General features: G+C 38.6%; 3 protein-coding genes across 5 annotated transcripts; 2 read left to right on the top strand and 1 right to left on the bottom strand.

Moving 5' to 3' along the window:
- Positions 1-597: 597 nt before the first annotated feature.
- Positions 598-6,367, top strand: LOC121807006 (coatomer subunit delta-2-like). Of its 2 annotated transcripts, none has more exons than XM_042207192.1 (12): positions 598-748; positions 1,073-1,142; positions 1,227-1,266; positions 2,533-2,756; positions 2,996-3,238; positions 3,327-3,501; positions 3,846-4,150; positions 4,272-4,464; positions 4,562-4,712; positions 5,674-5,736; positions 5,826-5,922; positions 6,083-6,367. In XM_042207192.1, exons 2-12 carry the CDS (start codon positions 1,140-1,142, stop codon positions 6,170-6,172), a joined length of 1,584 nt encoding a protein of 527 aa, XP_042063126.1. In that variant the 5' UTR covers positions 598-748; positions 1,073-1,139; the 3' UTR covers positions 6,173-6,367. The 2 variants fall into 2 exon arrangements, with proteins under 2 accessions (XP_042063126.1, XP_042063127.1); XM_042207193.1 differs by lacking the exon at positions 598-748 and adding an exon at positions 791-989.
- Positions 6,368-7,441: 1,074 nt separating this feature from the next.
- Positions 7,442-12,098, top strand: LOC121807005 (stromal 70 kDa heat shock-related protein, chloroplastic-like). Of its 2 annotated transcripts, XR_006051733.1 has the most exons (9): positions 7,442-8,039; positions 8,125-8,377; positions 8,731-8,810; positions 8,991-9,133; positions 9,221-9,319; positions 9,407-9,596; positions 9,684-10,082; positions 10,313-10,851; positions 11,224-12,098. XR_006051733.1 is itself a non-coding variant. In XM_042207191.1 (8 exons), the coding sequence occupies exons 1-8, from the start codon at positions 7,509-7,511 to the stop codon at positions 10,709-10,711; spliced, it is 2,094 nt and encodes a 697-aa protein (XP_042063125.1). In that variant the 5' UTR covers positions 7,442-7,508; the 3' UTR covers positions 10,712-11,008. The 2 variants fall into 2 exon arrangements, 1 of the variants encoding a protein (XP_042063125.1); XM_042207191.1 differs by lacking the exon at positions 11,224-12,098 and having other exon boundaries at positions 10,313-11,008.
- Positions 11,242-12,480, bottom strand: LOC121807007. Its single transcript, XM_042207194.1, has 2 exons — positions 12,163-12,480; positions 11,242-11,966 (listed from the first exon to the last, which is right to left on the bottom strand). Exons 1-2 carry the CDS (start codon positions 12,374-12,376, stop codon positions 11,242-11,244), a joined length of 939 nt encoding a protein of 312 aa, XP_042063128.1. The 5' UTR covers positions 12,377-12,480.
- Positions 12,481-13,055: the final 575 nt, after the last annotated feature.

Consider the following 13,055-nt stretch of genomic DNA (forward strand, 5'->3'; position numbering starts at 1 on the left):
CAGGTTCGTCATGTTATGCAAGCTAATAATTTGTACTCTAAAATTAACAACAATAGTATTTTGTTTTAACTAGTAGCCCGATCGATACGATTGATTAAAGTATGAACCGATAGCTTTAGAGCATCTCCCGTGGTCGGCTAGCGAGCGGCTCGCCGATTTTTGGCGCTCGCCGAACTATTGCAGCCGGCGAGCGCCAAATGGGTGAGAATTTCGGCGAGGGAACGCCGATTCCCTGGCGCTCGCCCATTCTCTCGCCAATCGGCTCGCCGCTATTGCAGCCTCCCGATCGGCGAGGAACCGGCGAGCCAATTTTTTTTTAATTATGTAATTTTGTTAAATTATGTAATTTTCTTTATTATGTAATTTGTTAAATTATGTACCCTTTTTTTAAATTTAAATGAAATTGTTGAATTTTCCGGTATATGTGGCGTGAATTTAATTCCGTATTTTGTGTGATTGTTGTTTTTAGTGCTGATGATGTGGCATGGCTGTGACTACTTGTCCATTTGCTTGTCCAGCTGATGTGGCAGGAGAAATTTAGTGCTGCTGATATGGCATGGCTGGGCTATTGCTTGTCCGCCGACCATTGTGAACGCTCTTATGGGTCCGATTTTTACAACATTGAATTGATGGGTGCTTTTGGCGAAGTAATTGTATTTCTCAAGGGTCAATATTGCAAATCAGCCTAACCAGTTCTTCATCGCACTCTGCAGCTACTCGTTTGTTCTGGATATTGGTGAATTTGCCGGTAACGTAACTTTTGATCTGGAGTTTTGTTCGGTTGATCTGCTCGAAACTAGCGCTAGTTTCTGTTTATTTATTTTGCTGCATTCTGATCCCGTGGTATCTGTAGGGAAGCCACATTTCATTCTCTATAATTTATAAATCTTAGGTTTCATGTATCCGTACGTTTTACGAATTTGAAACCTAGATCGTTCCATTGGGCCGGATCTGGATCTCCTTATTCATCCTGTGATTGTGTAGCTAGGGTGCTGTGATTTATTTTCACTCGTCAGATTCAATTGATTTCGTTTACTTCTGCAAATTTAAAGGCTCTATTGTTGCTTTGTAGGTGTTCTTTCTGTTGCTACTTTAACGTTTATTTAGATTTGTGTCCGGTGGGGAACTGAGAAAACAAGATGGTGCGTTTTGTATGTCATTTTTTCTTTTTGATTCTCCTAATGAACTGCTTCCCTGATTTTGTGACGTTTATCTCTATGATGCAGGTTGTACTTGCGGCTTCCATCATAAGTAAATCTGGCAAAGGTAGGCTCCTGATTTTCTTATAGGAGTACTACTTATCCTAATTTTGAAATTGTAATTTTGATTTGAGAAGATGCTTATATTTGGTCAATGCTTTTAGTTGTTATGGCTATTTCATGTCCGTGTGTTCAATATACGAAAAATGTTTTTGCAAAGTGAGCATTAAAATGACCTCAGCCCGTCTCCTAAGTTCCCTTTTAGAACATTTGTTCAAGAATGATTAAGTGACTGTGTATATGATTAGGCATGTATGGTTGTATTTAATTTTTCTGGTTGCAGAATCTCTTAGGCATGTATGATATTTTGATTATGCCCTTGTTTTCACATTCTACATTTCTACTAACCTCATTCTATTACTATTCTAATAAGCAAATTAGACCCAAGTGTTGATGAGGATGAGATGATCTGAGCTGCAAAAGAAGCATGTAGAAGATATTGACTTATATTATGTTGTATATCTAAATACATTCAGTGCATAAATCTGCCTTTGACCATAGCCTGAGACGCCAAAACTAACCATGATTACAAACACATTCATATATTCCCTTCACTTAATAATTTTGTGGAACATGCTGATGAGGACATAGGAATTATAAAAATGTTATTTTTAGCTGTGTCCAAGTTGACATAAGGCTCTTAATCCCGTAGAATATTGGAAGTAGAATAAGTGCTTCATTGATTTTCGAATTATTTTTAGCGGACTACGTCAAGAGCATATATTTGTTAGTGAGCTGTAAATTCTAAAAAAATCTAAAGTGCTACCATTTCTGGGATCTAAACTACTGTGTTTGTGTATCCGTGGTTATAGAGCTATTTTATGCCCTTTGTTACATTTGGAGTTGGGTCAGTTTGTCATATCTTTTTAATTGAGATTGACTATCTTAAGGGCTGTACTGATTAATTTAGATATACTAGATTTCCTTCTTCTATGTCAGTATTGGCCTCAGCTTAGTTTGGTTCTGCCTATTTTGTTTCAAATCTCTCTGCATTTTCCGTGCATTGCTTTCTTTAATTACACATTTGTTCAAAAAGTCTGCTTTATGGTGCATGTGCCTTCTGTTCAACTTTCTTTACATGCCTTTTCTAATGCTTATATTTTTCACATTTGATCTTAGTTATTGCTGATCAGCCTTTCTATCTATTCAATTTATTTAGTCTACATGTGATTAGTTTTGGCAAGTTCTCTGAACAATTTTTCTATGATGTTGATTTTTATGTCCATTCCTTTGATTAGCACAGTTTTATGATGTGATTTTGTATCTTTTACAGCACTTGTCTCGAGGCAGTTTGTTGACATGTCTCGTATACGAATTGAGGGCTACCTTGCTGCTTTCCCCAAATTGGTGGGAACAGGGAAACAACATACTTATGTTGAGACTGAGAATGTCCGTTATGTTTATCAGCCAATAGAGACCCTATATTTGCTTCTTGTTACAAACAAGCAGAGCAACATCCTCGAGGATTTGGAGACACTGAGGCTGCTTTCTAAACTTGTATCCTTTTTTAATTATTGGCTTGAATTTAACATTCTTAAATTCTGAGTTTGCTTGTTCGTGCACATTCTGTATTCTACTTGATCTTCCATGTGTCTTAGTTCTGTTGAACAAAAGTTTTTCTTCTTCCCCGCTTGAAGTCATTATCATATCTAACACCAGAAATTTGTAGAAAATTTTGACGTTCTTGGTATTATTGTATTCTGTAAACTGTACCATTCTTTCTTTAACCATCTTAGGTGCCTGAATACTCCTATTCCCTAGATGAGGAAGGCATTGGCAAGACAGCTTTTGAGATTCTTTTCGCGTTTGATGAAGTCATCTCGCTGGGACACAAGGAAAATGTCACAGTTGCACAAGTCAAACAGTATTGTGAAATGGAAAGTCATGAAGAGAAACTGCACAAGTTGGTCCTACAAAGTAAAATCAATGAAACCAAGGATGTCATGAAACGGAAGGCCAGTGAGATTGACAAAAGCAAGGTAAATGGTTTAAATTCAACATTGATGCTCAAAATATCTAATTGTCAGCATGGATGGATTAAGTTATTGTGTGTTCTGTTCTATATAGATTGAGAAGAATAGAGGTGACAAGGGAGGTCTGGGAGGATTTACGTCATTTCAATCAGTGACTTCTGGAACGGGCTTTGGCAGTGACACCGGCATATCTAGCAGCAGTGGTGGTTTTGGAGGTGTTTCAAGCTTTGGATTAAACACCGAAGGGGAGTCCTTCTCTAAGTCCAAAGGTATGCTCTTTATATATGTTTGCAACTACTTGATATCGGAACTACTGACCAGGATCATCGTGATGCTCTACAAGTTTTATGAAGATGATATAACTTTAATCATAGCTAATAGGGATAATTTCATAGTCAAATGGTTAAAGATTACTTCATCCTTTGTAATGTGTTTCTTGAGTACATATTCTTGGTTACTTTGCTGTTATTTTAGCTATAGAAGACACCATATAGTTGCAGCCTCCTTTAAAAGTGAATACAGTTATTGGAATCCTATGGTGGACCTGGTGGTTAAATGATAAATTTATTGAATTTAGGCTACATTAATTCGTTTGCTTCTTTTCTGTGATTAGTTCATCCATCATCCTCTGCTTCAGCTCCGCCAAAAGGTTCTAGTATGAAGCTTGTGACAAAACAAAGAACCAACCAATTTTTGGAATCTCTTAAAGCTGAAGGTGAAGTGATTGTTGAAGATGTGAGACCAAGTGTTGGTCAGTCCAGAGCACCTGCTTCTCTGCCAAGTGACCCTGTTACATTAAGTATCGAAGAAAAGCTTAATGTAACATTGAAACGGGATGGTGGCATTGGAAACTTTGATCTGCAGGGTATGCTATCACTCCAGATACTTAACCAAGATGATGGATTCATCCAAGTTCAGGTACCTCAGTTCTCGTTCCTGCCCTCAATCTGCATTCACTTCTATCCAGATCTGAAAAGTGTGTTTTTGTTCATGTTGAATGCTTCTGAGACTGAGAGTATTGTTTCTGATGTTGATTCAGATTGAGACTGGTGATAATCCTGGAGTTATATTTAAGACCCACCCCAACATTAACAGGGATTTATACAATGGTGAAAACATTTTGGGTCTTAGGGACCTAAACCGCCCATTCCCTTCTGGCCAGGGCAGTGAAGGTGTTAGTTTGTTGAAATGGAGAATGCAAAGTGCAGATGAGTCACTTGTGCCATTGTCAAGTAAGCTTTTCTTGTGTATCACCCAAGCATTGAAGACATTAGAAAGATGTGCCATCTTGTAAATGGTCTACTACTTGAAATTATTTTGTCATTGCAGTTAGCTGCTGGCCTTCTGTTTCTGGGAATGACACGTATGTGAACATGGAGTATGAAGCTCCAACTTTTGATCTACAAAATGTTGTGATCGCCATTCCTCTTCCAGCTCTTAGAGAGGCACCAAGAGTACAACAAATTGATGGGGATTGGAGGTGTGGCTTCATCTTATTGCTTACTATTAACATTTCATTGATAAATTGTTATAAGAGATATCATGTTTCCTCTATTTTCTATCACTTACTATCTCTTCTGAGTCCTGACTAGCAATAGTTGTAAGTTTTGGATTGGAGTTTCTCAGTGACTCCTTTGAATCCTTGATACATCTGAAAACTGTCTACTCTTTATTGTGTTTGGTATTGTTTTAAAAATGTATAACTCGTACATCTAAAAGTTGACTACTAGATCAGAAGCTAGAGTTTTCTAATCTATGAAGTTAAGATATAGTTGTATGAGGTATTGCTTGAGCAAGTAAGATAGTCTCTCAAAGATGCGTCCGTAATAAATCTAATGATCGGTGGAATTTAACACCATTTATTGCCACTTCAATGTGTGGTTCTGCTTGTGAAACAAACTCATTGCGATAAGCTTATTAATGTTCAATGCAAGCCACACTGACTGATAGGGCTACCTAAGCCCACTTGATAATCTGAAGGCACAACGGCTAGAATCAGACCTTGGAGTATCCGAGGCTAATGGCTAGCCATCCTTGTTAGGTTTAGCTTATTATTTAACCAATGAAATGTGGTTGCTTTTCATTTAATTTTTTGATGATTGTGCTTTGCATGATGCAACAAAATCGATCCTTGTCATATGAGTTTGGTCCCTGTAATTATTTTACTAATGTGACTAGGTATAAACTTTTAGTTTGAGATGCTGTTTTGAGTGATGTTAAGTATAACACCTTATTGATTTACCAATTAGTTATATCAATCGTTTTTATAGAGAAGAGCAAGTCAAACAAATGGGTCCACATGTAGCCTGCTTAGTGTTTAGCGTGAAATTGTATTGAGACGATTATTGATTCTAAGGCTTTTAATCCTGTGATGCTCATTTGATTAATTTCCTGTTCAATACATCAAGTAAGGAGTGAGCATTTTGAAATATCAATTGCAGGTATGACGCCAGGAAGTCAATTTTGGAATGGTCCATTGTACTCATTGATAACTCCAATCGCAGGTTAATTGGCAGTGAATTTTTTCTGCTTAGTTTAATCTGATTCCGCTGTGTTTCTGATTTGGCTTATTAATGTAATGTTGTGCCTGCAGTGGATCAATGGAATTCGTAATTCCTGCAATCGATACATCAGATCTTTTCCCAATTTCTGTGCGCTTTACTTCTACAAGAACTTTCAGTGACCTAAAGGTTCTCTTCTGCCCTCTCTGCATCACACGCTATACATCATTTAGACCTGTTGATGGGTATTTTTCATGGAAGAGAATAGCTATAGCTGTAATGATCATGAGATGATCCTAGTAATATATGTGCCTATTTCTGAATGAAGTGTGTATATTATCTGTTGCAGGTGATTAACGTTTTGCCTCTGAAAGGAGGAAATCCTCCCAAGTTTGCTCAGAGAATGCTACTCTCTGCTGAAAATTATCAAGTGGTATGATCATTGCAAATGTGTCGCCGTTCTATTGCAGTGTTGGTTTGTACCAAACTCTACTCGGTTCTATTAACTTTTTTTGCAGAATCTATACAAGTAAAGAGGTTGAGTTGTTGATACATTTGACACGGTTTTTGTAAGGAGTTTGTTCGTTTTCTCGACTGTACAAATTTACTTAATAAATAACGCTGGTTTTACTGATTAGAAGTGTGGCCATTTTCATGTCATATGCATATTACTCGTACGTTGTGTTCCTGATATGAATGCGAAGATGTTTAGAGACGCCCCATTGTTGTCGATGTACTAGTTTTTATGAGGTGATTGATAATGGTGGTAGAAAAGTGCGGGGGCGGATATAGAGTGAGGCTGATGACGAAGGTGGGGTGGTGGAATCTAATGGAATACTCCATTTCTTTTCAAATTAATTGATCAATGTTTATATAACTACTTAACAAGATGAATGGACACATAAAACGGATAAAACGTGAATATTAAAACTATGCACATGCCTTATAAAACGTGATGTTCATTTCAATAATACTTCCTTTCATTCCAAAAAAAAATAGACAACTTTATAAATGTCATGGCTTTTCATGTATAATTGATAAAGTAAGAAAGAGAAAAAAGAGGAAAGGGAAAAAGTAGTAGAAGGCATATTAGTGAATTGTGCTATCCACATTGTAAATGATGTGTAAAATTATTATTTCTGGAAAATCTCATATTTAGACTTGGTCTAATTTTGAGAGACGATCTAAAATTATAAAACTAGTACTATATTTTTAGGGACGAAAGGAGTACTACATTCGCTCAATATCAATTATCTTAGTAATGGATATATGAATTTTAATATTATACTCGTAATAGATGGTACGCTTGGCAGTGAAACGAGATTTTGAGAGATGTTGTTTAGTATATTAAGTGAAAAAAGAAAATGATATATTTATATTAATATGAAAGAACTTTTTTTAAAATAAAAAAAAGTGATATTTTTTATGTGATAAACTAAAAAATGTGATATTTATTATGGGACAGAAGAAGTAATAATAAAGTACAATAGATATAGAAATTTCTTTTATGCTAAAATTAGCAATCGGAGAATTTTTGTACGACATACTATAAGACTTCTGTTTTTTACAAGAAACAAAATATAGGAAAAATGAAATTAGTGATTTCTTATGAAGTCATTAAAATAGTGAAAATTGAGGAGAAGATTCTAGAATTGTACACGTGTCTCCAGCTTCCCCATAAACCCCAACCCTCTCCTCTTCTTATCTAATCTCCATTCTCCAAAATCTTCAAGTCTCCCAATTCTCATTTCACATTTCTCATCAATTGCCACAAAATGGCATCCTCAACTGCTCAAATCAACGCTCTAGGCGGCGTGGCTCACTTCACAACCGTCAAATTCTCCAGAGCTCATCCCAATAGAACCGTATTTTTCGGCACCAAGCTCAACGCCAGCTCCGGATTGAAACTCAAGAGCAGTAAGCATCGGCGCGCCTCTACTTTCCGTGTGGTGGCGGAGAAAGTAGTCGGAATTGATCTCGGCACCACCAATTCCGCTGTGGCTGCAATGGAGGGTGGAAAACCTACCATCGTCACCAACGCCGAAGGCCAGCGCACCACGCCCTCTGTGGTCGCCTACACTAAAAATGGCGATAGGTTGGTAGGCCAGATTGCGAAGAGGCAGGCCGTGGTGAATCCAGAGAATACATTCTTCTCCGTGAAGAGGTTTATTGGGAGGAAGATGTCCGAGGTCGATGACGAGTCCAGGCAGGTTTCGTATAATGTCGTCAGGGATGAAAACGGGAACGTCAAGCTTGACTGCCCTGCCATTGGGAAACAATTTGCAGCTGAGGAAATATCCGCTCAGGTTTTGTATTCTACCATTCATAAATTCCTATCAATTTGCCGATTTGTTTTTATACCTTTGCATTGATTTCTGTTTCTGGTTTTAGGTTTTGAGGAAGCTTGTTGATGATGCGTCAAAGTTCTTAAACGACAAGGTCACCAAAGCAGTAGTTACAGTCCCTGCTTACTTCAATGATTCTCAAAGGACAGCAACCAAGGATGCTGGTCGCATTGCTGGATTGGAGGTTCTCCGCATTATAAATGAACCTACTGCTGCATCGTTGGCCTATGGTTTCGAGAGGAAAAGCAATGAAACTATTCTGGTTTTTGACCTAGGAGGTGGAACTTTTGATGTCTCAGGTATATTCATTTTCCATTTCTCTCTAAAGAACTATTTCTCTCTTCTTCTCTATTTCTTGTTATATGTTTGAAATGATTTGTTTGGCAAATACAATGAGATTACAGATGATGAGTTAAGGTAAATTTGGTTTATCTTTTACAACTGTCAATGTTCTGGCATCTTTGATGCACTTCTTTGACCATATATTTGGTTACTGAAGTTTGAGTGATAGTAGTACGAATGCTAAACTAAATAGAGTATAAGAGGAGTTATATTGATGATGCGGTAAACTCTTTCCGCAACATTTTACACCATCTTATTTGAGCATTCTACAAGAAAGCTTAATAATTTTCATTTGCCTGCTCTGATTCAGTCCTTGAGGTTGGTGATGGTGTGTTTGAAGTGCTTTCTACTTCCGGAGACACTCATCTTGGTGGTGATGACTTTGATAAGGTTGGTACTCCTAATCATTCATTAAATTTGACTAGCCATCTCTCTATCTTTCTCACACACAAAAACAAATTCATGCATACTGTAAATGTCGGTTGTTTCATGTTGTTCAGCATGTTGTTTCTGGGGTTTTTTTATGGTATTTGACCTTTTTAAGTCATTTACATTTTTTTAATTTCTCAGAGAGTTGTTGATTGGCTTGCTGCGGATTTCAAAAGGAATGAAGGGATAGATCTATTGAAGGACAAACAAGCTCTTCAACGTTTGACGGAGACTGCAGAGAAAGCCAAAATGGAGCTTTCCTCTTTGACTCAAACTAACATTAGGCAAGTTTCTATTTTTTTTTCTAAATTCTTGTTGCAACATATTGAATGTCTACATACTGATTGTTTTGTTTGCCTTTTTTTTGCCAGTTTGCCTTTCATTACTGCCACTGCAGATGGCCCTAAACATATCGAGACCACACTTACACGAGCTAAGTTTGAGGAACTGTGCTCTGATTTGCTTGACAGGTGAGCTTATTTCATCGGTTCATTAGAACATATGTGCAATTTGTATTGTATACTCCAGCTTCTTGATGTAATGATGTCCCTTTCCAGGCTAAAAACCCCAGTTCAAAATTCATTGAGGGACGCGAAGCTTTCCTTGAGTGATATAGATGAGGTAATTCTGGTGGGTGGTTCCACTCGTATTCCAGCAGTTCAGGAGCTTGTTAAGAAGATGACTGGAAAGGACCCAAATGTTACTGTGAATCCCGATGAAGTGGTAGCCCTTGGAGCTGCTGTTCAGGTAATATCCTGATCTGATTTGTTGCGACTTCTTGTCCTGAAGTTAATGTCGTCTAAACATCTTTTGTTGCTTGTTTTATCTGTTTAGGCTGGTGTTTTGGCGGGAGATGTTAGCGATATTGTCCTTTTGGATGTATCACCATTATCTTTGGGACTGGAAACACTTGGTGGTGTGATGACAAAGATTATTCCCAGAAATACCACATTGCCCACTTCAAAATCAGAAGTATTCTCAACTGCTGCGGATGGTCAGACCAGTGTCGAGATCAATGTCCTTCAAGGTGAAAGGGAGTTCGTTCGGGACAACAAATCCTTAGGCAGTTTCCGCCTTGATGGAATTCCACCTGCTCCCCGTGGTGTCCCACAGATTGAGGTCAAGTTTGATATTGATGCGAATGGAATCCTCTCAGTTACTGCTATAGATAAGGGAACTGGGAAGAAGCAAGATATCACAATTACTGGTGCCAGCACATTACCTGGTGATGAGGTGAGTTTTATTGATAATGTCTTAGCTAAATAATATGCTTAAGAAGCTTTATGCATACTGTATTGGAGCCAGTATTATCTTTTGATTGAATGGATGGGTTTTACTGACAGATTAGAATCATTTTTTAGGAGTAGGTAATTGTCATTACTAAACGAGTTCTGCAAGGAGGATTGTCTCTCAGTCCCTTATCCTTTAGGTGATTAATTTAAATTTTTCTGAATGAACTACAGGTGGAGAGAATGGTCAGTGAAGCTGAAAAATTTGCAAGTGAAGACAAGGAGAAGAGAGATGCAATAGATACTAAGAATCAGGCTGACTCAGTAGTTTACCAAACAGAGAAGCAGTTGAAGGAACTTGGTGACAAAGTTCCTCCCCCTGTAAAAGAGAAGGTCGAGGCCAAACTTGGAGAACTGAAGGATGCAATCTCTGGAGGATCAACCCAAGCAATGAAGGATGCCATGACTGCACTAAATCAGGAAGTCATGCAGATAGGCCAGTCGCTGTACAACCAACCTGGTGCAGAACCTGGCGCAGGCCCAACCGCTGGTGGTGGTGCTACTTCAGAATCATCGGAGAAGCGACCTGATGGTGGCGATGTCATTGATGCAGATTTCACAGACAGCAAATGAGAGCATAAGATATTCTTACCAAATTTTGTGGACATACAAGAGAAGTAGCTGGGACAAGGGGAATTGAGAAAACAATAGGACCTGAGATAGAAAGATTATAGATCAAGCAGCAGTTATGCCAAAATTTCGATTGCTTGAAGGTATGCCTAGACTATCAAGACTTGTTGTGCTTGAATAAGTTGGTAGACTATATTTAGTTGTCAACGTGTCTGATTTTTGAAAGATATTCTAGTTTCTGTATTTCAGATGAAGAGAATGATGTCCAAAAGTTTTAAGGCTTGCATATTATTGTTTAAATCGTGCATTTAGAGCTGAATAATGTAAAAAATGTGTTGATCCACTAAAATAAATAAATAAAAGTGAATATATTAGTGAAATGACGTTGTAATGTCTATACAATACAAAAAAGTTAGCAACGCACTCCCTGCTCAGTGCTCACTATTCCCTCCCCAAGAAAAAATATGATGCTCGAAAATAAGATGAAAGTGAAATGTTTGTGTTTTGATGGTAAGGTTCCCTGGCCACAATGATCATTGGTGCTTGCATTTGTTGCAATGTTCTATTCCTCCGCCTCGATTGGGATCTCTGGATGGATTGTAATAAGACGTGGGAGGAGCAGAGTTATCTTGTTGGAGCCTAGCAGCTCCGGACCTCATCGGACTGGGAGACCTAAAACTGTTGGTGTGGTAGTATTGAGGAGGAAGTTGCTGCTGATGATGGGTAGGAGGAGAAGAGTAATGGTTCTGTTGGGGGATGTTGAGGAGGTTGCATATGCTGGGTGAGCTTTGGATCCTCTGAATATTTCCAAATGTATGAGCTTCAGCAGCGTAGCTGTCAGGAGACCGGGGGGATGTGCAGGCGGAGGAGGCGAGGGAGCTGACTCTGGTGCGCGACCGGGGGGATGTGCAGGCGGAGGAGGCGAGGGAGCTGACTCTGGTGCGCTTGCTAGAGTTAGAGAGGTGCCTGGGAGTGATGAGGCCATTGATGGAAAAGATGTAGCACTGATCCAACGTCAGTTGGTCGTCCATCACCATGTTGTTGTTGTTGTTGTTGTTGGGTTTGTGGTTGTGGACGGGGAAGAGGAAAGTCCGCATTCTGGGAAACCCCATCATTTGGTAATTCTCCACTTCGTCGAACATGTTCCCCAAATCCTCGTCCGATTTCACCGTCACTAAGGCGTCGAGATCCTCCGTCGCTAGCTGGTACCGGAGCACCATTTCCCCCTCCATCATGTAGGTCAATCGCTTCATTGCTTCTGTAAATAAATAAGTTCATTTATTAAAATTTAATCAAATTTTGTGATCAGAAAATTGTGCGTTGGTGTGTATGTATTTTCATTTCTCATGTAATAGTAATGTTATTCTCGAATTCATGAGGATTGCTCTTATTTAGATGAAGACTATGAATTAAGATGATGGTCATTTTATAACAACGGTGAATTTGCATGATACCTTTGAAAGAGATATCTCTGGGAACGGAAATGACGCGGGTTTCGCCGCCGACATACTTGAGCTGGCCATCGGAGGGGCGGGGGAGGATCTTGCCGCCGTGGCTGCACAGGAATTTGACCCTGCTGCGCGGCGAACTTGGGGCGGAGCTCGGCGCTGATGCGCACGACGCTGTGCGCCTCGCAAACACGCCACCACCGTCGGTGTAACAGCTCATTTTCGATCAACTTTCAATCTCAAATCCAATTCATTCTCTTCTCGTTTTATGGAGGGAAAGGAATGGAAGGAGGGAAGCCCACCTCTAATTATACGCATTTTATACATTTAGTTATATTCAAAACAATTAAACGCCATACATATTATTAAACCCTTTATTATAGTACTCCTTTTCTTGAATTTGTATTTTATTTTATCTTAAAATAAGAGTAAAAATTAATGTTATTCCAATTGAAGAAGTTCCATTCAATTGGGTGGAGAACAAGCACGGAAGGCAAACCAACTCTTGGACATGTATTAAAATTAATTTCGACAGAATATTATTTGTGAAGTGGGAATAAGATTGTTACAATCCACACCGACGCCCGGAAAATCAGAATCCCCGCAGCATAAAAGGAGTGAATGGCCAAAAACAAAGCATTCCGCCGGAGAAAACTATGGTGGGTTAGTTTTTGAACACTCATGGATCGTTCTATTTGCAAGATTGTATTTCGAGATTAAATATGTAGTGTGTTTAGTTAATGAGATTGAATCTCAACTCAATCCTAAATGGATAATCATGTGATAATTAGTCATCGACAACTCCTCAAACTAAAGTAATCTCACAACAATATAAAGCAGAATACATGGTTATGTTCTAAAAAATTAGTCTACTTGACAATTGTTCTAAACCCTTCATA

This window comes from Salvia splendens, chromosome 6, assembly GCF_004379255.2.
Source record: "Salvia splendens isolate huo1 chromosome 6, SspV2, whole genome shotgun sequence".
Classification (NCBI taxonomy): Eukaryota; Viridiplantae; Streptophyta; class Magnoliopsida; order Lamiales; family Lamiaceae; genus Salvia; species Salvia splendens.